The sequence below is a fragment of the Erithacus rubecula genome, assembly GCF_903797595.1.
Source record: "Erithacus rubecula genome assembly, chromosome: 11".
Taxonomy (NCBI): domain Eukaryota; kingdom Metazoa; phylum Chordata; class Aves; order Passeriformes; family Muscicapidae; genus Erithacus; species Erithacus rubecula.
Genome location: NC_136663.1, coordinates 14,575,577 through 14,603,225, shown reverse-complemented (window position 1 = coordinate 14,603,225; position 27,649 = coordinate 14,575,577). Strand labels below are relative to the sequence as shown.

At 36.0% G+C, this 27,649-nt stretch overlaps 1 protein-coding gene across 1 annotated transcript in view; it reads right to left on the bottom strand.

The window, feature by feature from the left end:
• Positions 1-27,649, bottom strand: part of DNER (delta/notch like EGF repeat containing) — a 112,946-nt gene that overhangs the window by 16,008 nt on the left and 69,289 nt on the right. The window contains exons 5-8 of the mRNA XM_079315604.1: positions 21,912-22,057; positions 15,763-15,916; positions 13,025-13,138; positions 4,932-5,156 (exon numbers count right to left, since the gene is read on the bottom strand). Of these exons, the coding sequence (XP_079171730.1) occupies positions 4,932-5,156; positions 13,025-13,138; positions 15,763-15,916; positions 21,912-22,057 (639 nt within the window). The remainder of the gene's footprint in view (positions 1-4,931; positions 5,157-13,024; positions 13,139-15,762; positions 15,917-21,911; positions 22,058-27,649) is intronic.

Sequence of the window (27,649 nt, the reverse complement as noted above, 5' to 3'; positions counted from 1 at the left end):
GAAGGGTATCTTTCATGGGCAAAGAACCAAAGACAGAGGCATATTCTCATCTTAGTAAGTGGCAATCAATATTCAGTATCCTGGTCTAAATTTTCCCCAAAATTCTCATAGAATCATAGAAAATCAGAAAAATGCTACCTTCAGACATCATTTGTATTCACCCTCTCCCTCCCTATTATGGATAATTCAAAACGAAATTTTGTAAAAATACAACTGTTAGTACTACTCAAGATATATATACAATACCATCCATTAAGATTCTCAAAATACTGTCCTTTCATAGTAAATAGTAGGACTAGTTAGGTATTTAGAAACATTTCTGAACTACTTTCTCCAAAGCTGTCAAACAGGCAGTAGAGAATTAATTATGCTAAATGCTATGGGTTTTCTTGCTAGCCTACAATGAAGTTTATCTAGCTTATGAGTATATGAAATATTCTTATGTAGTGAAATCTATAGCCAACATACAAACCACCACAGTCAGATGGGAAAATCAGAAAGAAAAGCAGATGAGAATTCCCAGTGTTTAACATCAATGCAATTCAATATTCTCAGAAAAAAATATTTTCCAGTTCTTTCCAAGAGAATTAAGGGAATTAGTGACTAAATAGTTGCATAGTTTCCAAAATCACTATGAACTATGGCATGACCTCCTCAGGCTGCAGGCAGCCCACACTGCCAGGCACTGCACACAGGCAGGGAAAGATGTTTCCTCTCTCCACGAGAGGGCAGGTCTCACCCACACACAATTCACCCTCATTGTCCTCACCCTGGGACCAGCAGCTTCCTCTGCTGCAACTGCTGGGATGGAGAAAGTTCTGCTGTGGAAATGGCATGCTACTCCTCAGGGAGATAAGAGGTGCCTTCTCTTTCTTAATGAGCATTTCTCCTTGTATTACTGCTTTTAAACTATACTGATATATAAACCCTGTAGTACACTGAATTCATAGATATATCTTCAAAAGTACTACATAAATACTTTCTACTTTTTTGTTGAAGAATTTAGATTGAAACAGGAGCATTTTTCATAAATAACTTCAGAGTAATGGATTCCAGTGTAGTTGCTTCCTCTTTTCCTAGTTGTGTTACATTCTTTTGCTTTTATGTTTACAGGCATTGTCAAATGCAGCTCTTTGCATCTTTTGTGGTGTGCAACATTTCTGTGGACATATTCAGAAGGAAAGAAAAAAATACCTACATTAACAACAACACTTCTCCAGCTACTGTGTCCCGAACAGAATAAAAAAGCACAGGAGGCATTGTGGCTTAAAAAAAGGGCAACTTTTCTGGGTCACATGAAATTGGAAAAGCCTTCAGTAACAGAATCTTCATGAACTCAAGCAAAACCTGAAAATGAAGATTCGATTTTGATGTGCTCTCCTCAGAGGCTGAGGAATGGACAGGGAACTTAAAAGCCCCTAAAATAGAGATGTCCCCATGTAACCCCTTTTCCCTCTACGTGACCATCTCCTCTGCTACCAGTCCTTACAAAAGCAGAAACACATCTGTTGCCATTTTGCTCTTGATCCTCAAATTCTTCTTCCTCTTTCTTAAGCAACAAGAAGAGTGCCTGGAAGAGAGCAGGTTATTTTCCTGATGCTTTTTGGCATGGCCTTCAGTTACATGCTGAACCACACTGTCTTTGCACATGGCTGTTAAAAACTGCAGAAGGAGAAAAAGGGAAAGGGAGCCCACAATCTGTGTCACACGGGCTGATGAGAAGACATGGTCTTTGTCAAAGCTTTCAAGAGCAAAAGGTACAGCAGAATAATCCCTCAAGGATATCTGTACCATCAAGTTAACAAAAGAAAGAGGCAAAAGCTTACTCTCCCTTTAGAAATTAATAAAGAACAATGCTGAAATCTTTTTAGCCTTTTTAGAAACTAACTCCTCAGTAGTGATTTCCTAGGTTTATCCATACTTAACATTTCACCCAATCAAGGCAGCAGAACATAAATCCCATCTTTATGGGAATGCCTAATGGGGTACAATGCAAAACAGCTTCATTTTGCAGGGAACAGCAGCAGTTCATATACATGGCTGTTCCCTAACAGAGCTGCATGTTATACAGTAGGGAAATAAATGTGTTCTGTTAAAGCCTGAGCTTATACAGCAATTAAATAAGAGAAAGAGAGAAGACTGCTCCAGATGGCAGGAAGGTAGGAAGCCATGCTCATCAGCCATGGCCAGATTGCATGGAAGGTTGTCTTAACGTACAAGTGGAAACAAGATGAGGAAACAGAAGAAATAACAGGCTCAGAGACAGCCAGGAACTGGAATTAACCTAAAGTCACTTCTTCCAGAGCTCACATATCCTGCCCCAGTTACAAAATGTAAGAAGGAAGAAGACAGAGAAAAGAAAAATTGCAAGTGCTGCAGACAAATGTTGCTCTGGCCTCTGCTAAGGCACTAAAATAAACCTATGCTCCTAGAACTATCTATTAAGCCGCATGAGCAGTAAAATCAAGGGAACATACTCCATGGTGCTACTTCTGAAGTTACAGACACTTTTTATACCCTGCAGCACTTTTTCTGAAACTCCTCTTTTCTTTTTTTTCCCAAATGTTCTATATATGCCATCATATATATTTATATAGAGGGCAGGTGTTAATGTCTGTACACGTGCTTTTCAGTTTCAAAATCCATATCTTTAAAAAAATAAAATCCAATACTTTGCTGTGATATTAAGCCATGCAATTTCCATCTACATTTCTCCAGTTTGGACCAGATAAAATTAAAAATACTATATTAAATATTTCCATTTGAAATGTATAATGGTGGCTGTATTAAACCAATTGCATTTAAAGGGTAAAAAGGTTTAGAGGTGGAAGAAACTGTTTTGGGATCCAGGGACTAAATAAACATTCTACAAACAGACACAAAGTGGTCCCACTAGTTTCACCAAACTGACTCTAGATGAGAAATCCAACAAATGAACACAAGAACTTTTATTAGATTTAGTTCTTTAATATGAGGTAAGAAGTAAAACATGACACAAACTTTGAATCCAATGGCCAAACATTAAGTGTTTATTTGTTACCTGTAAAGGGAGAGGTGATAAGTATTAATATTTAGGGTGTGTAAGCATATAAATAAAGATCTAAGGTAAAGTTTCATGTGCAACTGAAAAATCACACACAAAAGCAGGTATGGTTGCATAGGTTTGGGAACTTCACAGAGCCCCTCAGCAGACATTTGAAGTATGTTCAACTTGGAAATAACTTACACACTTTTCCTTCCACTCTGAAAATAGGAACATTCAAAAGTATTAGACTGCTTTTCAAGGTAGTTTATACAGATTAGCTTTCCTCTACAAGCTATTAGATGAAAGCCAACACACAGACAAAAAAATTAGTAGCAAATGTCTGGTTGTTCATGTTCTGCAAATTGTGCAGCTATGCAAGTATAACCACTACCATTTATCATTCTTCAGATCTGTACACTGGCCAAAAATCCAAGGAAGCCAAACTGCCTACCAAGCAAGAGACTTGCACAGTCCTTGGACTAATTGGAACAATTTAAAATTCCTCTCTTGTTTAATTTTCGAGGCAGAAGTAACATAGATGAAAATCCAAAATCCAACTGACACTGTAAAACAGTGCATAAAGGAAGGATGGCATTCAGGTCACACACATAAGCAAAACTCTTAGGCACTTTCTTTCTGTATTAGAAAATTATATCCTCTGCAAAATACTTCCTAGAGCTGAACACAAAATTTAAATGACAGATTCCCAAGTTTTTAAAACTGTTTTTCAGTCATGTCAGATAATCAATACAGAAGAGAATTCTAAAATGTCATTTAACAACCTTTCCATTAAAATAGCTAAAAAAAAAAAAGTGTAGGAATTCAGGGATATATCTGAAAGCCTCCTGTGCAAAGAAGTCACTGGTCTAGGAGCTGGCACATTGATGCTGAGAGCCTGCAAGACAGAAAGCCTCAAGGTCACAAGGAAGAGACCATTTCTTTCCTGGTAATATCCTCATTATTAACCCTTGATAATGCTACTAAAACTGTACACAAATTTTATTCCTTCACTTTGCAAGCAACATAACAGATACCAGAGATATAACTGCATTATATACCCAGTCTAGCAAACTGCTTTCTGACAGAGATACCAAAAATGTATTAGGCTATGATTTGTAGTCATTATTTTAGTGTGAGTGTTTTCTTAGGAATTGCAACCTAGGAGTCCTCAAGTTTAAAAAATTGTTCAAGTGAAAACAGAGATTGGTGCTCACTTTGTAAGTGCTTAAGCAGCAGCAGATGTGTAGCACTGGTTATCAGACATTTTAGCTGCTACTTCACCTACTAATTATCATTGCTGAAATGGATAAAGGGAGCTATAAGCACCCCAACATTCTGTTATATTGGTACAAGGATGAAAAAAATCTGGAGCTAAACCAGTTGCTACACAGACCCCATGACTGTCAGACTGTGCTGTCAAATAGCTCCCAGCTGAGTCTTCTCACTCAACTCACCTGACCAGTTCTGCTGGATCTTCTCTAGAGAAACAATTTATGTAAACATGGATAGCAGAACTAAACCCTCTACCTTTGTTCAGTGACCTTGTCTGTTTTCCTCTTTCCCTAATGATGAGTGTCACATTTTCCATTTTATCTACCAAATTTTGTAATTCCAACAGTGCTGATGCCTTGCCTTAAAAAGATTTATCCTGCAGACTACAGTTTTGTAATACAGCTGTAGAGCTCACTCAAACCATATGGATCTCAATGGGTATTTCAGTGCTCACGCTGCAATTTTTGGTTTTCCAAGTGTGATGTGTAGATTCCTATCATTACTCTAAACAGATAGAACATCTGCTCAATCTGTTTTATAGGCTGAAAAGAAGAAAAGGAAGTCATTTCAAGCTATATATGGAACCTACATATAAAATATTGGAAGATTTAGAGATGTAACTGTTGGTACAAACCAGGGATGCAGAGGCATCTGTAGCTGGTTCCAACGCTGCGACAAATGCCGTGTGCACAGGGATTCAGGGCACAGAAGTCAATCAGCTGAGCACATGTAGGTCCTGTAAATCCAGGACTACAGCTGCAGGAGAAGGCAAGTCTGTCTGCATAGCAGGTCCCATTGTTCTGGCAGGGAGATGACGCACAAGGGTCTATTTTGTCCTCGCAAGTGTTTCCTAAAAACCCTGAAAGAAATAAATGGGTTTGATGAGTAAGCATCCTGATATGCACACATTCTAATAACTAGAGCATGTTAAAGTAAGCCATTGAGAGATCTTTATTCCCTTCCTCTTTTCTATAAATATTATAAAAATTTAGACTTCTTACATAATAAACTCTAATTTTGCCCATTAACATTCTATAAAAAGAGATGCTTCAGCTAAAATCATAGTGTAAATGATTAAGGCAGTGAATTTCAAAAATATTTGCTGAAACTGACAGTGCTTATCTGCTTTCTGAGTGAATCTGTTTTGAAAAGCAGAAGAGATTTTCTAAAGATCAGGAGAGCTGGCTAGCCTAGGAAAAAAAAGTCCAAACTGACCTATTTTCCCTAAATGTTAACATGTATGTTAAATATAACAACCTCTTAAACAGAACATGGGTTTATTGAGTTTCAATAATTCAAATAATATCTTTTACAAGAACAGACTCCTCATTAGCAGGAGAGACAATGATTTATTGAAGCAACACCATGCCATAAATAGACATAAGGAAAAGGATATTCTTGAAAGGGAACTTTTAATCAGACATAGGGAAGAATAATGTTTTAATAAATTGCAGTAACTGCAGCTTGTATCTATATATACACATACATCATCTATGCAGTAACACAATGCATGGTTTTTGTATCCTAAAACAAGTCAGAAAAGCATATTCAAATTCTAGAACCCTTCCAAATAAAAGGGGCAACTGGCCTTTCCACTCAGTTATATTTTTTTTGTTAATAAGTATTTGCTCCATCACTTTTCAGGCTTAAAATTCCCTGGAATATCTTACATTGTAAAAAAGCTCTTAATATTACAGTAGAATAATAAACAAATGTGAGTAACCCACACAGAGCATACTACAGAGATTTACTCACAGAATTAACAAAACTTCTATTAATGAAACTAAGAAAATATGGGGAGGCCACAATTGCTCTGTGAATTCCAGACAAAGTAGAATTTTTTTGGTAACAATAGACAGCAGGATTTTAGGGGCATCTTAAAAATATTGGGTGCTGGACAAATGACTTTCCACACCACATCTCCCTTAGATGTCCATAAGTCTTACATCAGAATTATGGCATGAAAAACATGGAAAAAATAATCTCATTAACAAAAAAACAACAACAACAACAAAAAAAAAAAAAACACCTAGAAAGATGGAAAGAAAAGAAATAACATGCAGATTGGACTTTAAGTTTTGTCATACAGTCTCTGCAACAGACCAGGAGAGAAAATCAGGTCTGACTGGGCACAGATGAAGAACAGGCAGAAGCCTTCTGTTCTCCCCATTTTGCTATCCTATGGTTCCAATTGCTTCATAGGCTTTGTCAGGACCACCTGCTCACCCATGCTGAACTGAGAGTCTAGAAACAAATACTGTGGAATCCTATACTAAAGCTCCCTCCTGTAGATGATAACTAACCATCAGAAACTGCAAAGAACAGAAACCCCAAAAGCAAGGGTATAATTCCAGCAATGGTTCACTGACAAATTAAGAAAGCCTGTACTGCTGTAATAAAATCTTGGTCAGATTTAAAAGAATCTGCAAGGACTTTTAACTATTAGCAGGAGGAGATCAGGCAATGAGTCCAGTGAAATCTCTCAAGTAACTCTGAAACCAGATTAGAAAGGATCAAGGAGATCTGAGGTCACACGATGACACTAATGCCACTTGTTGTAATGCTACAACCTTTGCAGTAATCTTCCCTCCAAAGAGGGGGTTACTGGCAGATGGCTAATGTTTCAAGTGACAAAGCACTTCAAGAACATATGCAGGTTTAAAATACACCAAAACATGTTGCCCTCGTGCTATCTTTGACTGCACTGTGAAATGCATTTAGGTGATTCTGGAAGTTCAGATCTCAAGCATGAGTCAAATATCTGAGAATACTCAAGGCAGAAAATATGGAAATCTATTATTCTGCCATTTCTGAATGCATATTTAAATCCATACCCGTCCAATTGTTGAAAACAATACAAGTAATAACTATAAAAATCAAATTCAGAGGTGTACTGACTGAAAACTGAATCAAATTCCAGATGAAAAAAATCAACATTGTTTATCTGCAGAAAAATATCCCTGAACTGTTCTTCAACTAGTTAACATGGACTCAACCCTGCATGCAGATTATTGCTGCTATAAAAGGGACATGACTGAAATGCAGAGTCTAGTGGTAATCTGAATGATCTGAATACAAAATTTACCATGGAATACCAGAGATGGTAAAGGAGAAAGGCTGGAATAGAAAGTATTTATACTGGTAAAACCCACAGTACAATATCTGAGCTTACATGGGTCAGGTCATTTGGCTAGTTGTCAAGAAGAGTAACAGCCTTAAGTTAGGTGATATGCTTTATAAATTGCTACAGACCTCCAGGGCAGTGATGGAAACTAGATCAGAAATATGTTTTCAGAGACAGAACAGCTCCAAATAAAAGCCAAATTTCTCATCACAGTGGGATTTTAATTACTAGGCTACTGAAAGAAAAAGAGCCATGTGTAAGTCAAGGAAGTCATTTTCTGAAGACACCACAGAACTGCCTTTTATACAGCTTGTAAAACAACTGACTTGTCTGAATGTTACATTAGACCCAATTCCAAGAATTACAAGTATGTGAAAAATTAAGTCAGTGATTTGCTAGGGCTCAGGATTACAAAATCTTTAACTTTGAAATGCAGAGATAAGCACTAAAACAAATACAAGCAATTTATTATTTTCCCTATACAAATTTGTCTTGTGAGGAAATAGAAATAAATTACATTTCATCAGAATTCCGTAAAGAAAAAAAAGTTGCTAATCAGAAGGATCAAGAAATCATTAAATTGCTTTAAGATTTTGATTGAAATTCACTCCAGCTAAATCTTTCTGGATAACGACAAATAGAGGCTAAACCCATTCGAGCATTAAGAAGAAGTCTGTTAAAAATAAGAGCAATTTGGAAAGGTGCCAGGTAAAAACATTAGATTAGTGGAAAGTACCAGAAACTAAACAGCCATAAAAAATTTAATTAACAACAAAATGTTCTTCAGGTAAATTAAACTCTCTTATGGTAACACGAAGAATTCTGCATTCTGATCACCAGTAACCTTGGGAAATCTTCCATATGCAACAGCTGTGTGACCCAGTTTCCTACAATCAAGATTGTAAATAGGTTTGTTCTATGTAAATCTAAAGAAGTTAGAATGACATCTGCAAGATGTAATAGAGAAAAAGACTTTTACATGAACAATGAAGGAGAGAAAATAGTGAAAACCTTGAAACTTAAACTATTCCAAGTCTTGGTAAATAACTTCTGTTCTCCCAGCCAATTAAGATTCATGGTGACAGTGTGCATTTTCTAGCTGCTATTGCAAATCAACACATATGAATCACAACTTAGCATCTTCTATAGCTGTCAAACTCTATTTTCTAAACCACAGAAACCATAATAAGAGCATTCATAAATTTATTGCTTTCCAGTATTTTCAGAAACACTTGCAGATATTTCAGGACACTTTTGCTCAATGCGCTGCCAGCAGTAGTTACCTGCAGCTCCTCAAATCAAACTGTCAAAAATCAATGCTAAAATGTGAATTTCAAGTAATCTATATATGTTGAACTCTTTATCCTAGTATTGTTTTCTGTCTTCTTTTGTTCTAGTGGATGGCTGACATCCATTATTGCTGATGACCATTTTACAAAAACATATTAATCCAAATTGAAATATTTCTGCTCCTTCTGTCCAAGCTGTGACCACCACATAGAGCATGCAGGAACAGCTCAAGAACCCAGGCCAGTTTGATGGGGTTGGCCAGCTGAATGCAAGCTATTTTTATCAAAGATTAATATTTTCCTATAACACTGAAGTCAGTTAATCTGTACTTATCATCAGGACATTAAACTTGCATGGAACAGAACTTCAGAAACATCTTGCAACAGAAGTTTATTTCTTTATTATAACTGATCTGCACTTTGGTCATTACTGTCTGGCTTTGTTCTAAACCATAGTCCACTACTAAATTATCATATGAGCAAAATTAACGAAAGGTCTCCAAATCTTTAAAACATGTTAAAAAATATACATACAAGTACCATGTCTTTAATTCTATCTAATTTTACAAAATTTGTGTCCAGAAGGAGCACGTTTCCTCACCACATAATCAGATAGTTTTCATACAGTTGGTTTTTTTTATTTTAACTTTTAACAAAGATTTCTGTGAATTCAATACCTACATAAATAAGGATAAAGAGCTTCAACATCTCTAAAACATATGTTGACTTATTTAATAATATTGGTTTATTAATTTAATGTGTTGACATTTATTTATTCCAACAAGGGGTTTGTTATGTTTCCACTTATCATTTGTATATTTAATTCCACTTCAGGGTATTTTGGAAATACACATAACAAAATTTGGAAATTAATGACTAGTACCCCAATCAGTTTTTAAAAAATCCATTAATGTTACTTTCAATGGAATAGTCTGTTACACACTACAATAAGTGGAAGAAAATGAGAGGAGATATCTAATGATAAGGATGGGATTATTCAGAATATAGATTTCAAATGTCCATTCTCAGGTTGGCCTGTTTACTATGTGTAGGGTTTTAGAATGTCTAGAAGTTCCTTTACACAATCATTTGAAGGTAATATTTACTAATTGTTTGTTTATTGACATAAAATTTAATAAAACAATCAAAGATCCCTACCCAACTGTAAGCAAGCACAAGACCCAAACATTATTTTCACGGTAACAGTGTCAAAATTTTAAACAAAACCTTTGGTCTTTAGTATTGCTTATGCTTCTTCACTATAAATTCAAGTATAAAATCCAATTTTCTCTTTAGTATATGTGATTCAACAATTTCAGACAAGAGTTTATTTTCTGACATATTTTGGATATTGAAACCTACAGTGCACCCTACAGAAAATGGAATCTGTAAGCATAATGAAATTTTCTTTACTAGAGGACTCTTAAGACAGTAAAATTGCCTAAAGAATCATCATGAATTGTTCACATCTGAGATAGGCTGCTTTTTCACTGCCTCAGATCTGGCCTTCTGTCACTTATCATGTGCTTTTTCATGAACCACAGATACTGTAAAAGAAATCCACAATCTCAAGATCATTCTTAATTTTTTCCATCTCATTCCTTTATCTGCCATCTTTTTCTTTTCCTCACGTAATACTTGCCACATTTTCTTACCCTTTTCCAAGCCACATTATATCTGCAGTCTGTAGTTCCTACACAAAACATGAGCTCCTCAGTTACCTTTCCCCATTGAGCTGAATTAGCACTACAGAAAGAAAAACCTTTTCTCAACAAGTGATTACTATTAAGTACTGCAGAATAGCAGCAGAGCAAGAGACCTCACTTAAATTAGAAAATTGGGGGTTGTAGGCAAATTTGCAAGTTACTGCATCTGCAGTTTCCAATTAACTACTCTTTGTAGTATTCTGTTGTATTTACAGAAATTACTGAATCTCTTCAGAGATTAAAACCCAAACCAAAGCTCCTAAGTTATGCCTCTGTGAAAGGATAACACCTCAAAAGATGTAAAAATGATCAGGGAACAGTCATTAGTAAACTTAGACAATACATTTTGTTAAATCAGCTCTCTCTTTCCTTCCACAAGATATCTGAATTCTACAGCTCATGGGCATTTGAGCTTCCAGAACAAAATGAAGAAGCAGCATCTTATTACTTTAGCATGTCCCTGAGGCCTCTCCAGAGCAATGGATGGGCCCCTGCAGACAGGCTGTGCCACTTGTGTGCCCCCATCACAACCACAGACATGTAACTTCATAGGAAACACTCTTTGAACCACCAGCAACTGTTAGAGAGCCAAGGAGAAGCTTTAGGATTGCTCTTGAGTTATCACAGACTGACACAAGAAGAGCAGCCATGCACACAAGATGTCATTTGTTCCTACAAACCTAAGAATGATTTTCTTATGTCCAAGGAACTAATATAAAACTAGTCTTTCTAAAATAAATAATTCTGGTAGTCCAGAAAGTGATTTATGAAACATTCTATCCCCTCTAGAGGCTTTTTCTACATTGGAAATAATGCAGGTCAATGTACAACACCTGATTTTAACAGGAGTTGTAAGTGTATTTCAGAAAAACCTTTTTTCTTTTGTTGCTCCAGTGTTTTTGAAAACATTTATACCATGTGAGCATGTCAGACATATAAATGAATAACCAAAGTAGCAATTCCAATTCCATCTTTGCTCTACAACACAGCTGTTGTCAGAAGTACAGAAGTAATACTGGAGACTAGAACTGATAACTCTGCACGGAAAGTTTCAGGAAGATGACCCAAAAAACATGTTTGCCTATCAACAAAGCCTAGGAGCAGAAAGGTTCTTCTTGAAATCACTAAGAAACCAGTTTGGCTTTTTATTTCCTCTGGGAGGGTCAAAAATCACATTGTGTCTTTAAGACAAGTCCATAGAAAACCTCAAGTGTTCAAGCAGAAAAGAGGCACAAGCTTGTAAGACATAAGAAAAACAGAAGTGCCAACAAACAAAAAGACCAGATTACTAAGAAGATGATAAAAATGTGCCCAGAAGGGAAAAGAGCAGTGTATACAGCCTAAACACTAAGATATTACAATAACAGTGCCAAAATTAAACTTAAAACAAACAGTTGGAAAATTATCAAACACGAATATGGCTCCATGGAAAAGAAAGGAGAAAAGATAAATATTCAGGCATCAAAGCTGGCAACAAGACTGAGGAATCAAGTATCTCACCACAGAGATAGCTAAACATCCCCGGTAGCTGCTCTTCCCAACATCATTGGAAAGATAATTTCCTGCACTGCATCCTTAAAGTTGTTGAACAGATTTCTTAAGAAAATCGCAAGTAAATTATTGACCAAGTCTAACATCTAATATTTTTCTCCTGAATTTCACTACTATTTATAAAACAATTCCCAAACATTTTTCACATGCAGGATCTGCACAGCTGTCAATATGTCAGTCTGTGTTTCAACACAGCAGTTTAGTGTTAAAGCATAGCACTCTGAATAAACTACAAATGATCTTCATTATTAAGCAAGTAGATATTAGCAGAGCAGTTATCAAAGACTTGCACCCTTAGAGCAAGCATTAAAGTGCTGGCAGAACAAAACCAACATCCACAGATCAAGGAAGGACAGAAGTATAATTAGTTCAAAGTTCTAATCTTAATTATAAATAACTAATAGGAGGCTTCATAATTGAAAGCTTCCACTCATGGTAATTTTTTCATGTGCAATTTAAGGATCTGTCATTGCAGTCAGAGTTATGAAAGCACACTCTGGCATTGGGGTGTCCTTGTTTCACATTTAAAAGGTTTACCAGTGAGAATCAGGAAGAAGCTTTCATGTCAAGAAAGGAATATGTCCAAATGGAAAGGAGAATTAATTAAAACTTTGGGGATTGAAATAATTCCTTTAGTTATTATTTTTACACAAATTTTAGCCAACTGTAACGTGCAGAAATGTGCAAAATGTACAAGGGAGGCATCTTTTTCTCACACATTTACCGGACAGCATAAAAACCAGATCACACCCAAGCCTCCTCAAATTCACCTTTCTCATCAGTGCTGGAGCCTGATTTCTATTGTAAAATGAAAGAACATTTCTGCACCACATATACACCAAAACACTCAACTCCTACAACACTTCATATCCTGTTGCTGATGATAACACGATTTCTCATCTTGTTTTCTTTTCTGTGAACTATCAGAAGCTAAGGCACAATTGTAAAAACATTTAAATACATATATCTACATGTCACTATAGCTGAAAATTTAGAGTAAGTGCACCCCAAGAAGGAGCACTTTGTACAAGGTACAAGAGAGGTGTTTGCTGGTTACCTTCTGGGCACTGACAGCTGAATCCACTGAGGTGGGATGAGCAGGTCCCTCCATTCTGGCATGGCTGCTGGATGCAATGATCAATCTCTGACTGGCACAGCTCTCCAGTGTAACCTACAAAACAGCTCACAATACTCAGAAGATGGAGCAAAAACAAGGGTTTACCACTAAACATTGCTCGGCCATCTGAATAGTAGCATTACTTCTCTTGAATCAAATTGACCAATTAAGCAAAAGAATCCAAGACAGTGTTATTTCTTATAAAATGTGGTTTCTAATTAAAACATATACTTCACAGGGGAAGCATACTGCATCCATTGCATTTTACCAACCACAATATTCTGACATCACTGGTGAATTGGCAATAGATATTGGGTCCTCATTGGTACTCATATAACCAAAAAAATAAAGTCATTTTGGAATGCTTTTCAAATGCAACTTGAATCTCAAGTCAATAATCGTTAGCAAGGCTTTAAACAGAACTTAACACTATGAATTATTTGTGCATATGCTGAATGACTGTCATTTGCTCCTACTTCTGGGCTTCAAAAAGTGTTTATTTTAAGTGGGAGCTGTGAAGAACTGCTCAGCACAGTTGCAAATTCTTCCAAATAAGCTTCTAAAAGTTCACAAGCTACAGATTGTGTGTATTATACTACTTGACCATAAGTTTGCTTTCCTCCATATGTCTGATGTCTGCAACACATCCCCAAAAAATGAACAAACTTAAGCTACAATCTAAATTATTCTACACTCCATACCTAAATTTCATAACAAATACCACACATTCCCCTTTTCTAATTTTGAATTACCTCCAAGAAAAGATCTTGGATGCATGACTGAAGAAAAAAACTACTGCTACAGACAGACACTTTTTTTCTTTAAGAGAACCCTACCAAAAATTTTTAATATCTTCCATAATGAGCATATTTAACTGAATAGCTGGTGTTAATGACTAGGAAGCTATGACCAGATGAACACTACATGGATAGGATTTAGCTGATGCAGGGGAGAAAAGGGAAAAAGAAGGGGAAAATCCCCTCAAATCAAACAACAGGGGGGAAACAGCCACGGTTTTACTAACTAATTATTTTTAATGCAGTCAAAATAAAAATTGGTATGATTTTTGTGCACAGTAAGACCCATACCTGTTTAAATTTATGATGTCACCATAAAATAGCTGCCAACACAGATTATTAGAGTTACTACAGCACTTCTACAGAAAAACATCTATAAGACTTTCTGTGTACCTTGCACTTTTACATGCTATAGAGAGCTAAGTTATAAAACTATTCTCTGCAATATGCAATGCAAAACCTGGAAAAAGAAACTGCTGTATATTGTAAAATGATTCTATTAAATCAATTTAAAATGAAGTTGAAACAGAGCATGTGGCAGGTCCTCTTGATTGGGATGAAGCACGTGCAGGGACGGATCTCAGCTTCACTCTGGAAAACTAGTGATCTTCTGTAATGCTAACTGATCTCAAATTCACATAAATTTTACAAAAGCAACAATGAAGTATTATAGAAGATTGCATCCACCGACTTCTTTCATCTATAGGCTTCACAGCTTTTTTAGTTTGCACATTCAGCTGATTATTTTTATGAATTGTAATGCAGTATTGAAAGTGCTTAAGTAATTTAAATATTCTTCCATCTTTGAACTGTTACCAAGTTTGTGAATGTTCAAAATTACCCTGGAATTCAACATGTATCTGAAAGAATGTGTCACGAAGGCCAAAATGATTGTGCTGCCCTGAATCTTGCTTCAAGAATTGGACTTCCTGCAATTATCATTACAGCTTGCAGGAAAACCCACAAGAGATAATATTTTATGACACATTTATAAAAATAAGTATGTCCTAACTTATTACCATCTATAGTGCAGGTTTTGTCCATCTGAAAGAGAATATGATTCAGGAATGGCATCCTAAATACATTGCAGGGACTAGAAATGCAGAGGTATTTATCACCGGAGAAGGGGGGGAAAAAAAACAGATTTTTGGCAGAGACACACACTGAAAATTGTTACACCTCTGCATTATGTGCTGATATGTAACTTCATGATATTTTCTTCTATCAGAATTTGGGAAACATGATCATGTTATCATACAAATGTTTCTGAAACTTGCATATGGAGACAGATAAGATAATTAAACTCTTACCCACAATTTTCTTTAATATTTTCATATGGAATTAATATTTTTTAGAAATTCAAAGCTATATGAAAGCATTTCGTTTTCCAGACTGTTTTTCAGTGCGTGGACACAAATTTTGGTGGATAAAATAATTATGGGCAGAAACACAAACCACTGAACTTGACAATGATTGAGCCAATTGAATGACATTAGACATTTGATATTAAAAAAAATCAAGAGGAATTATTTTTAAAAAACCAAAAAGCTAAACCTAAGCTTATGTGTGGTGGTCATAGAACACTTCTGGGAAAAAAAAAAAAAAAAACTGATAAAGAAAAAGCTGATGTAAACTAAATTTTGCTCCTGTGTTTTTAGTAGGTAAAGTTCCACCAGTTATGATTCATTCCCTCATAGGGTTAAAGTTCAGACATGTGCTTTCAATGGCATTTTTCACCAGTGAAGAACCTTCCACTGCCCTTATGTTGTTACTGCATTTTCTGTCTGTTCTGGTATCAGAAGTTGCACAGTTCAGTGCTCTGCAAAAAGATATGCACCAGATGTCAAGCAAAGCTACATGATTCAAGAATTCAAAACCTACCAGGCAGGCAGCTGCAGGTGAAATTGTTCCTGTCGTGTTTCTGTGCTACATCAGTGCAGGTTGCATTGTTCTGGCAAGGTTGGCTCTGACAGGCATCAAATTCTTCACACAGGGAGCCCTTATATGCATCTTCACATTCACAAAAAAATGTTGCCTAAAAACAAAGAGGGTTGTACTTCTACTTCACAATAAATTGTCAAAAATTATGTTTTCATTTACTACAACTCTGAGCAAAGATGGTTTGGTTTTCCTGTTCATAACAGCAGTAGTTGCCATAAATACATCAACTGAACAAAGTTACTCCTTGAAATACTAAACCTGCACCAATTCTTCAGCTTGAATTTTTAAAAATGTTGGGTCATTTCATTTAGACAAGGAGACTAGGATCATATCCATAATATCTAAATCATTATATATTTTTTCTGGCATTTCAGAAATTAGATACAGGCTGAAATAACTGTCAGAATGAATAATGTGCAGATTTACTGCAACAAAATCCTGCTACAGATATGCACTCTTTACATGACAGGCTCCCAGAAAGGTACTTCAGCCCATTTCAATTCTGTTAAAATATGTCTTCTTTTCAGTGTGTTCATTAACTTTTCTGAACTTTGCTGCTTAATAAAAATCAAGACTACTACACCTCTTAGAGGTTTAAAGCACCTACAGGAGACATGATATGGCACATTTTTGTTGGTAATAAATATTAAAATCAGATTTAAAAACTCTTTAGGTGACTAAGATTAAGGTCAAAGAAAAAGCAGCAAGGAAAGCTGTCTCCTCTGTGGTATACATTCATGTGGCGTTTGAATCTTTGTTCAATAAACACTAGATGGCAACATCACTCACTCTCTGTTTCCAAGCTGGATCTTTAGTGCTGGAATGCAGCTGTCCCATGCACAAACGTTGGAATGCAAAGTGCAGAACATGCATGGAACCAGAAACAAAGAGATGGGGGCTTCTAATTTTGCTTGGTTTTGCTTTATATGAATAAACAGCTGTGACTTAAGTAGAAAACAATCATCTTCACATAAATAGAAAACTTCACTCAGTCAACTCCAGATTTCACTCTTCCTTACAAATAACACTGGCAGAGTTGTACAAGAATAAATGTGATACAGCTTCAAAACTCAAAACCATGAGTATGATATTTATCAGGAGTGCCAGAAGACCTTCTGAATTGTACAGTCTACACATGTTCTGGAATTTACCCCAGACTGTTCACAAAACAGCTCTGAATATCTCACACATCATCAATGACAGGTTTCCAAACAAGGCTGTATTTCAATAGAAAGGCAGACAAGTCAAACAGAGACAAAATTATTATACTCAAACAGCAAAGTAACTATCTTTAAAGATATTTCATGTGAGCTGTCTACAGAGATACAAGCAGCATGGCTCTGTCTGCACTAAAAGCTCATCATTACAATGTAGGTATTAATATATTTAAACAATGCAACCATCAGTCATTGCTTCAACAATGGTGGTGAAATAGGAAGTTAAAAAAAGACTCGGATAATATATCTCTCCAAGAGTTTGATATAGGGATCAATTTATCATAAAGAGTAGTTAACAAAATGGAGTTTGAAAGCTGCAAAAGAAAAGCATTGTAGCACTTCAATTTGTAGTATCTAATGACAGGTAACAGTTCTAAGATGCTGACAAGTTATTCTATGGAGGAAATCAGGTTATCATCACTTACCCAATTGATACTACATTTTTTCTGTTTAAATAACATGTACTAATATATAGGAGGAAAACTGAGTCAAGAAGCAGCTGCACACTGCCAGTATGCTAGAATATATGTCACTAAGAACTCAAAAATTACCTACTATCAATCAAGAGATCATCTGTATATTTCACTTGATTAAGTGCAAGCGTATTGTACAATTTTGGATTGCAATGAAATATTTTATTTAATAATTTGCTATTATCCAACCTCTACTGTATTATAAATATAGCTGGAATATAGTACTATAGTTCTAATTAGGAGAGTAATAAATCCTTTTTATTACCATAGCAAAGAAGTTGTTAAGATGACCAGAACAAAATAAATGTCTACTCTCTCTTTCAATATTTCGTACAACTCATAGTGAGTTACCATAATATTTGAGAAAAGTTGCATGATAATTACATAATTCAGAGCATACAGTACTTAGGAAAATAAGTCCAAATGCATGACAGCATACCTTCAGGTATACAGGAGGGGTCTTATTATCTAACTTTTTACAGATTATTATCAAATGCATCTTTCTCAAGGTTTACAGCCTGCATAGAAGGCATGGAAACCATTGCTATTCCATTCAATGTATTATTTCTCAATGCAAGCAGAGGCAAGATACTTTTGTGTAAATATCATGGGTTCAAAATCTAGCAATAAAATTTCACATTTATACAGTCAACCCATCCATATTTTATATGGGAGAGCCAAAGTTATTGAACAGAGCAATCTCTGAGAGAAACACACACTTATGAAAGCAAAATTGTGTCGCTCACAATCAATGGATGGCCCAAGTTCACTCCAAAATCTCACATTAAATAGGAAATTCACACCAGACAAATCTCTCCCTTTTGGGCTGACGTCAAAACTTCTCTTCCATGAACTGCTAACTCATCCTGCTGTAAAGCTGAGTACTTGAATTTGAGAGGTATTTATATTGTGATGATGCCAAGAGCAGTGCTAAGCTTCTGACACATCCCTGTTTCCCTTGTGAACAAGTGGCAAGCATGGCAGCAAAACAGGTACAAAGCTCATATGGAAGAAAGAAAAAGCATCACTTGAGGTCAGCACCACCTCACTTCACAAAGTGATGAAATGTATGCCCCATTCAAAAGCAACAATAATCAGAAACAAAACTTTGCATTAGACCTTTACTTTTCATAACCACACTCTATAAAATGCATCTAGCTGAGTAGAAGTCAAGTTATAGTTCAGCAAAGAATGAGTAAAAACTGGCCAAGGCTCCCAGGTTAGACCAGAATTCATTTTTGTTTGTAGTCACATGCACTATAAACATAACAGCAACTTCCCGTTCTTATATCACTGCAGATTGTTCACTACATTTAAATTTCCCGATAGGTAGATGTGTTCCTACATTCTTTTACATTCTACTAGATTTGAAATAAAACTGTGAAGTACATAAAACCCCAAAGACAGCCATTAATCTTCTTGGCACTGGAAGCAATAGCTACAGCCAGCAGAGCTCTGAGCTTGCTCACAGCACTGGGCCTTTTATGTATTCTTCTAAGAAGTTGCTTCTCATCCTGCAAGACTAGATTGTGCAAAACAGAATGAATTATGGATAAAAACAAACAGCAAATCACAAAGGGCACGTTTTAAATTTAAAGAAAATTAAAGTTTGTGTTCTGCAAGAAGAAGTGCGTCGTGCGAAACAGACACTGGTTGTCATGTCGAGTATGTAACTTGGCAGCTGCTTGCTCCATCATTAGGGAAAGCATCAAGATATTTTAGAGCACATCTCACATAATTTGAGTTTAACAATGGCAAGAACATTCTACTTAATGAAATATGCACCTTCTATTTTTATCTTATGCTGGGCATGAAGCAGTTTCCTGTCTGAAGTTCTCTGATGCCCCTAATAGGCTAAAGAGCAGGGAGAGATCACAGATTTAGAAATAAAATACGGACAAAAAGATAACATGGCATTTTGATTCCCCCCTGGAGTAGGAGGCTGGATATAAATTAACTTCATTTTGGTCGTTGTATTTGATGTTCTAGCAAGCTGCCCCAGCCCAGCAGGCACTTGGCACAGGTTGGAGGCATTTGAGAGGATCACTGGAAGCATTCCTCATTTGTTCACGTTCTAGAAAGCTCAGAAGCAGTTTGCGACAGCAAAAATAGAAGCAATTACATTTCTGAAGTTAAAATTTTATTTTAAGATAGCTAAATCTATTTTATGGTCATATAAATAGATTTAATATTTTTTTTTAATTTAGACATATTGAGAATCCTGCTAATTCTTGATCTCTGACTGTCATTAATCAACAGATACTCTTCAGAAGTGGATTTTGGTATGGTTTCTGTATCCCACAGCTTCAGCTACAAGGTTTTGGTCAACTACAGCATAGTGCATGCCACACCAAAAACATTGCCTTAAAAAATTTTCCTGTTATTAGGTTCAGAGAAATAATAGTGGAAAGATATGAACAATCTTAATTTTTTCTATTCACTTGCTAGGGAAAACAACAGCCTGCATGTGCACAAGGCAGGGCTCTCTCATCACTCACTGTTCTGGCTTTAACATAAAACCTCCAATGTCAAGATTACAGCTAGGAACATACAGATACTGGTTTATCTTTTTTTGAGTTAAATAATTGCTTCTCTTTCTTGCTATGAAGCCAATCTGTCTGTGTTTTTTTAAAGAAAACTTCATTTACTACATCTTAAAAGATTAATAAGATGTGGATAATTGTTAGAGGCCATATATGCTTTTCCCTTAATACAGAAAAGCACTAATTCTTCTGCATGTATATAGGAAGCAATTTATTTTTATTTTGTAACATGACATGCAACAAGATAAAGAAATTAGAGTCGTAAAATTGGACAAACAACATGAAAATACACTAAATGAGGCAATCTATCAAAAGATTTAACTCTCAAATTATCAAGATTTTACTCAAAAAAAAAAAAAGGAAAAAGAGAATATTTTGATATGCTGTTATGCATAGTAAACTTGAACATACTACAGAATCACAGAATGACTAGGTTGGAAGAGACCTTTGAGATCATCAAGTCCAACCCATGCCCTAACACCCCAACTAGACCATGGCACCAAGTGCCACATCCAGTCTTTTTTTAAACACATCCAGGGATGGTGACTCTAAACCCCTGAGGAACACCATTATTTATGCAATTCAAATTCAAAATACTGAATTTATAAAATAAAAATGACAAGTACAGTAAAGCACAAAAACTAAACTGGACTATGAAATTAAACACTATGTCTGAATGAATAATTTATTTGGATACCAGCCAGCTGATACAGTAAAGTAGCATTTAGTTCTAAATTCATCTTTCAATAATTATGTTCGCACATTACCTCAAGCATTTTACAAAATTCATTTTTGAGAAATAAAACAGATAATTATTCCAGATGTTAGTACTGTCATGTATGTATAGATTATTGTGTCAATTCAATTATTGTTGCTACAATTCAAAACACCATTTTCTATCAAACATGCTTATTGAGAATTTAAATGAGAAAATGGTAGCAGATGAACTAAAAGTGAATTCACTCAATGTGCCAAATTTTTTGTGCTCACAGCAGGCTCACAGCTGTTAATATTTACTCAACAGTTACTACTGCTTTTATCTCCCAAATGAATATTAATAAAACCAAAGATTAACTGTGCATATTTGTGCTGTAAATGACTTGTAATCCATGAAATAAAAATTAACATGTATAGAAGGTAACAGTGTCTAAATCAAAAGCCCAGTCTGGTTTCGTAAAAGCAGAATACAGATTGCAAATTTGACAGATTCAGTTCTTATTTTCTTACGTTGCTAGATTACACAAAATCCCCAGTGTCCAGTGCAATTGCCATCGTAATCCCCCAAGGCAGCATTACATAAAGGACAAAGCTGTACAGGAAACCTTACAACCACTACCAAATCACTCCACTCTGTTTCTTCTCATAATTACAGTCAGGTAATTCCATTGCATTGGTCAGTCTATTCTGAGTAAGCAATTATTAAGATGTGGAGAGAGAAGCACTAGATTAAAGCTGGCTTAAAACCTTTGGTAAGGTTGAGAACTTAACAAACATGAGCACGTTGGTCTGGAGACTGGAGATCCCAAGTGGCCAATATAATGGTCCTCCTTTAGAGAAACTTCCTTCTACAGTGGCTGTAAGATGCAGTACAAATTCCCTTATACCTGATTTGAACAATTGTTTTTATTGCCAGGGCAGGCTGTGACTCTTTGCATCTCTGCATTTCTGTTATTTTCTTACTTCAAGGGCTTGATTTTCCAGTACAGCAGATAAATATTGTTGTTATTTAATAACACCTGTGAGCTTTTGAAGCTGTTACACAGCTGCAAGGTATAAACCCCAAGGACAATTTGCCCTCAGTTTAGATTATCATAGAATTGCCACGTTGCAGAAATGTCTTGGTAAGTTGACCTTACCTCATCTGGCTTGGTGATGCATTTCCCTTTCCCTGAACATGGGAGGTCGTCTGAATGGCTCCCCACAGGCAGGCAGGTGCTCACTTTCACCACCACAGTCAAGCGTAGAGCCACAATGCACTTGGTAACTGAATCGTTCAAAAAACCTTAACAACAAAAAGAAAATATTCTTGTTATATGACAAAATCGGCTGATGCTGCTAATGCTCTCCAGCTAGATAAACAAATACGTTTAAAAATATATTTATTTCATTTTTTTAATGACAATGACTGTTAAAATCAAATTTTGTGGAGAAATAGGTTTAAATTAATTCATAAGAGTTGCTTTCAGAGCTAAAAAGCACCCAGATTCATTACATTGGTAAAAGATGGAGAATACCTTTGGCTCTGTTTTTTATGAAGTTTGCAAGAATACACCTATACCACTTGAAGCATTTCTTTGTGTATTTGCAACACAAGCATTTGTGAATGTCTGATTTGATCTCTCTACAAACTGATATAGCAGGTAGAGATTAACTAAACATGGAAATAGGAACACTGGATAAGGAGCAGGAAGATTCATGAATCTCTGGTTAGCACCTGTAATTGCATGGAATGGAAAAACTGTGGTTGGTAGCTATTAAAACACACTGGAGCATAACAACATCACTATCACACATATTCCTATCAGATTTACCTGAAAAGTAAAAGAAGGACAACAGGAAAGATGAAATGGGGCACATACACAGCCCAGGACAGATGGGATAAAGTCAGAGTTCATGTCAAAATACACAGCCCCTGCTCCTGTACTTCACTCATGCTTGAACTGCCTTGCTCCAGCACACTGATTGGACTCCTGGACCACAGTCCTTCCATGTGTGGCATCAATTAACTGCTTGGTTTGGGGAAAATAAATGTGCACTGACACAAAAACGTGGGTTTGGTATGGTGTGCATACTGTATGCAGAATTTATGCATAAAAAAACCTCCAGAGATCCTTCCATAGACTGTCAAACCTTGACTTCACTATTTTCCACGTAGGCAGACTCCAAAGAGTCTGACTGTAGTACCAGAATGGAATGTTGCAGGCACAGAACCCACAGAAAATAGAGAGAGAATTTAAACAAATTTAAGCAAAAATTGATCGTTGTTTTTTCTTTTTTAAAGCAAATATCATTAATTTTTAAGAGAACAATACTAAATAGATGCAGTGTATGACATTTAATGTTTTTTCTTAGATTTTCCACTTCAAATTGCAAAATCCATTTACAGCCTAAACCTCTAAGGAGCTTCAAAGATGCAGTTCAGCTTCTTGCATTATAGACTGTAGATTGCACAACATTTAGTCAAGAGAAAAAAATAGTAAAACAAAACAATTTTTATGAACAGGAACAAATAAAAGTTTCATGAAACAGAACTTCAAGTGAGTTTTCTTTCAGAACAGCTGCTAAGCATTACTTACATTTTGCATAGGAAAGTGTCAAGCATGACTAGCTCTACAAATTCCACACAAAATCATGTGGAAGACTTCCATTCTTTGTTCTTCATTTTTAGATTTCACTTTTTAAAATGCTGCATTCTTTCAGCTATTAGATCCCTAAACCCTACCTTCAAACAAGAAAATCTCATGTCCTACATAGACGTCATTGGCTTGAGTACAGCCACTACGAGTTAGCTGAATGTTCCAAAGGATCAGATTAAAAAAAAAAACCAACAAAAAACAAAAAAACCCACACATGTATTTGGTATAGTTCCAAATGCCTAATGGTCTGTTTTGGCTAGTGAAGATTATTGTAATCTGATGACCTCTTCAAAGCAAGCCAATTTATTCTGGCCTCAATACATACCCCATTTTTACCCATCTGTTCAAAGATGCAGCCAGAATTTTTCTTTAACAATTGAATGCAATTGTCACTGGCAGTCATGCAATTATATGAGAATGCTTGGAATGTGGTATTTAGAAAATGTCTTTGGGTTCACATTTCCTTTCTGAAGCAGATTGTTACATATTCTTCAGGACAGGTCCCTAAAGAAATATTAAATCAACCTTCTTTGTAGTTTGAATCTTGTTCCTATTTTGGTATCAAAAGCCCTTAGGCAAACCATTGTAAAAATAATTATTCTCTCTGGAATGCCACATATTTTCTTGCAATTTCTAATTATCTCATCTAATTTGTAAATACTAGAAAAATACAAACATGGGTATTTATTTTTACTGTATAGAGGTTGCATATAACTTTGTGAGATCTCTAGGTTTTAAGGCTAAAAGAAGCTTGTCTGACCATCTAAATATAACACCCTGCCTAACTCAGGTCATAGCACTTCAATTAATTCCTTCCCCAATTCCCATAACAGCAACTGAACTACTGTGAGCTTTAAGTTCTATTTTTAACTTCTAGATTGGAGAATAATTTCAGAACCATATTTACAGCTACTTTCATCTCAGGTCTGGAGAAAAATATTACAGCAGTTTATACCAAAAGGTAATTTTGTTCAGTTCAACCTTGCTGGTTTTCTAAAGCCAGTTAAAACACAATAGTATCAAAGCATTTTTAGTTGCAGAATTCAGGGTTGAGTTATTTACAGTAATATTACAGAAACAATCCTCAAGCCTAATAAATGATTATGTGATGTGAATAGCCATTTAGATTGCAGAGGAGGCATTTTCAAGCTTTTTGCACACATATTTTATAGTCTTGGAAATGCCTGCACAATTTCCCTGGCAGAATGCTTGGCGAAATACACTACAGATCATTCCACCCTGGCAGTTCACACACCTATATCTGGGAGCACAAAGTATAGTTGCTCCTGTTTCATTCACATCAAGAAAGTTAACAATGAAGAATAAGGAATAAAGTCAAACTAAAAGATGACAGGTGTCATCATTATGTCCAAATACTTTCAGATGATCATATCATGCCATTCAGATTACCAGTACTCAAACACTAATTGAGTCTATGTTTTCTAGACCACACAAGCTGATTTGCTTCCCTCACAAGCCCCATTTCTGAGCAATACCTTCCTTCTAAGCCCAGCAGCCTGAGCTCAGCAAGCTGGTCCACAGAGGGCAGTCAAAATAGGGAAGACTGAAGCTAACAGACCACCGAGAAGGTTGTCATATTGTACATAATGTTAGTGAAGGGCAAAACACTTCACTGGAAATCACTCACTAACTCTTGGTATGCACCCAACATGCTCTGACACACATCAATGCTTTTTGCATCTGGCTCAACTGTATTTCTCTGTATTCTACACAGTGAATACAGGTGATACAAAGATATTCACCTTCGGTTGAAACAGTAGATTATCCTTTTAGTTCCAGTTCACAGAAGTGTAGATCTTTAAGTTCACCTAAAGGTTTCTTGGATGAGTGAGAATGACTGCCAAGGGGATTGGGCACTCACAACAAAGTACCAGTCCTCAAGTTCTCAACTTATTTTTAGCCTGGTTTCCCAAGGAAATGAGACAGCAGTGGGATGTCTATCAGTTTCCATCTGTTCTCTTTTTCTCTCTCAACACTTTCCCACACCAAAAGCTTTTGGGGTCAGTAGCCAACTTCAACATTTTGCAAAGCAGTGAAGTTCTCAAAGACACTAAGTGCCTACAGCTCCCCTGCACAGTAAGCAGCCCTGGCACCAAGGGCATTGGTAAGTCAAAATGGTAGAAAAATGAAAGAGGACCCCAGAATAAGGTGATGTAAATTCTTTACTCCATTCCCCATGTACAATACAGTCAGCTATTCATTATTTGGAAAATGGGTAACTGAAATATAGTTAAATGGAAGATAAACAGCTCGTGTCTTTCCTTCAGGATCAAAGCAGCAGTACCTGATGTGCCTGCACAGTATCTTCAGTTCTTGTCATGCAGTAACACAGTGGAGCTATGATACCTCCAGATCAGATTTCAGCTTCTAAACAAACCTCTGCTGTATCAGAGCATACTGAGCATCTTTTATAAACCTTACTGGTCCAGGATAGAAGCTTTGTAAGCATATGTGATAGTTCATGCACAGATTATGGAAAGTCATGGAATTAACCTGAAGTGCAAAAGAGTACAGAGGAATTTTCTGTTTGACCATGTCTCCCACCACAAGAGAAAATATTATCCAGCAAGCTAAACAAGGGTGGTCAAATGCTCAATCTCTTCTTTTACAGCCATTGAACTTTGCAGACATAAGAATACTTCAAGGAAAGGAAGCTAGGAAAGAAAGAGAACTGTATTTTTACTACAGTAGCCATCAGAATTTATCAAAAAAATTTTTAAAAAAGGTTAAAAAAAAGGAATACCTGAATTTTAGTTCTTCCTCCTAAAATGTTTGATATCCAAATTTTATTCAAAGAGTATTTCATGTCCATGTATCACGAGATACAGCAAAAATTCAATACCATGAAAATTACTATGAAAACAGAGGTCTATTCTAATCACCACCATGCTTCAGTGCCTATTTGGATCCAAGCATGAAGCTGAAAATTAACTATATGGACCAATTTTCCTCTGTTATGTCACTGCATATCAGAATCTCAAATAGTTTTCCATCTAGCAAATCTAAGCAAGCTCAATCCTTCTCTTGTTTATACAAGTCATATTCAACTCATTTTAGAGGCCTAAGAAATGAAAAGGCATAACAAGATGTTCTCTTGATTCACATAATTCTGAAAATTTATCTTTACATGTTGAAGTAGTAGAGGCCTGCTTTTGATTTACAAATGGACAAACATTCACCTCCCTTTCCAGGACACTAATACTCAGGGTCATTAAGGCCTAGCAATTCCCTCAGGACCCTGACACCAATCCTGTTCTACAGAATATGAAAAATGGGTCAGGAATCCTTTCCTGGGCTGCCTCAGGATGATTATCACACATAAGAAAATGAGAAGTGAGAAGCAGGTAATCAGTGCCATTTGCAATCTTTGATGCAGTACATCAGTGACATCAGCACCGTACAGATCTGTGATCTGAGATCACTCTCTAACTATGCTGCTAGGCAACACAGCATCTGGGGACACAAAAATACAGCTGCAATAGCAAACTTGCTATTTTGTCCACAAATAGCACTATTTATAGGTGACACAACTCTCCAAAATTCTATACAGATCAACGTGCTTACTGTGCTTTATTTGCAGAAGCCTTGGTCAGATACTGCTTTTGAAAGTATATTTTGAAAGTGTATCTATTCTAATGAGAATCAGTTCAAGAACTGTCTCAAATCTCTTTTTTTTTTTTTTCACAAACTCACATGAAACAACAATTTAAAGAATTTTTCCTGGGAGTGACTGAAAAGCTTCTCATCACATTCACTGTCTTCTCCAAATTGCATTCATAGTCTTAGTCAGTTTTTAGATGGATATGCTTTCTCCCTTTGCTACTAACAATGAAAATAGTCTGAGCTCCTAAAATCAAGCATACACTTTCTTTTCAGGTATAACCACTGAAAGGTAAGAGTGTTGCTGCTCAAGTTACATCCTCAGTAACAACACCACAGATTGACAAGTATAGTGTTATACTGCTGTAAGAGAAAGCAAAATTTGGGTGTCAGAAAATTATCACCAAAACTTTGGGAAGAAACAGCACACAGCTTGCCTTTCATGCTGGAGGCCAGTTTTGCAGGACTGGTAGTAAAAATATATTTATGAACTGAGCAAACCAGTTGAATTCACTTAGCATAGCAAAGTCCCACATTCCACTACATCTCCTCTATAACAAATGTCAATTTCTGAATTTCACTGTTACTTAAACAATTATCCGACTTTATAGCTTGAC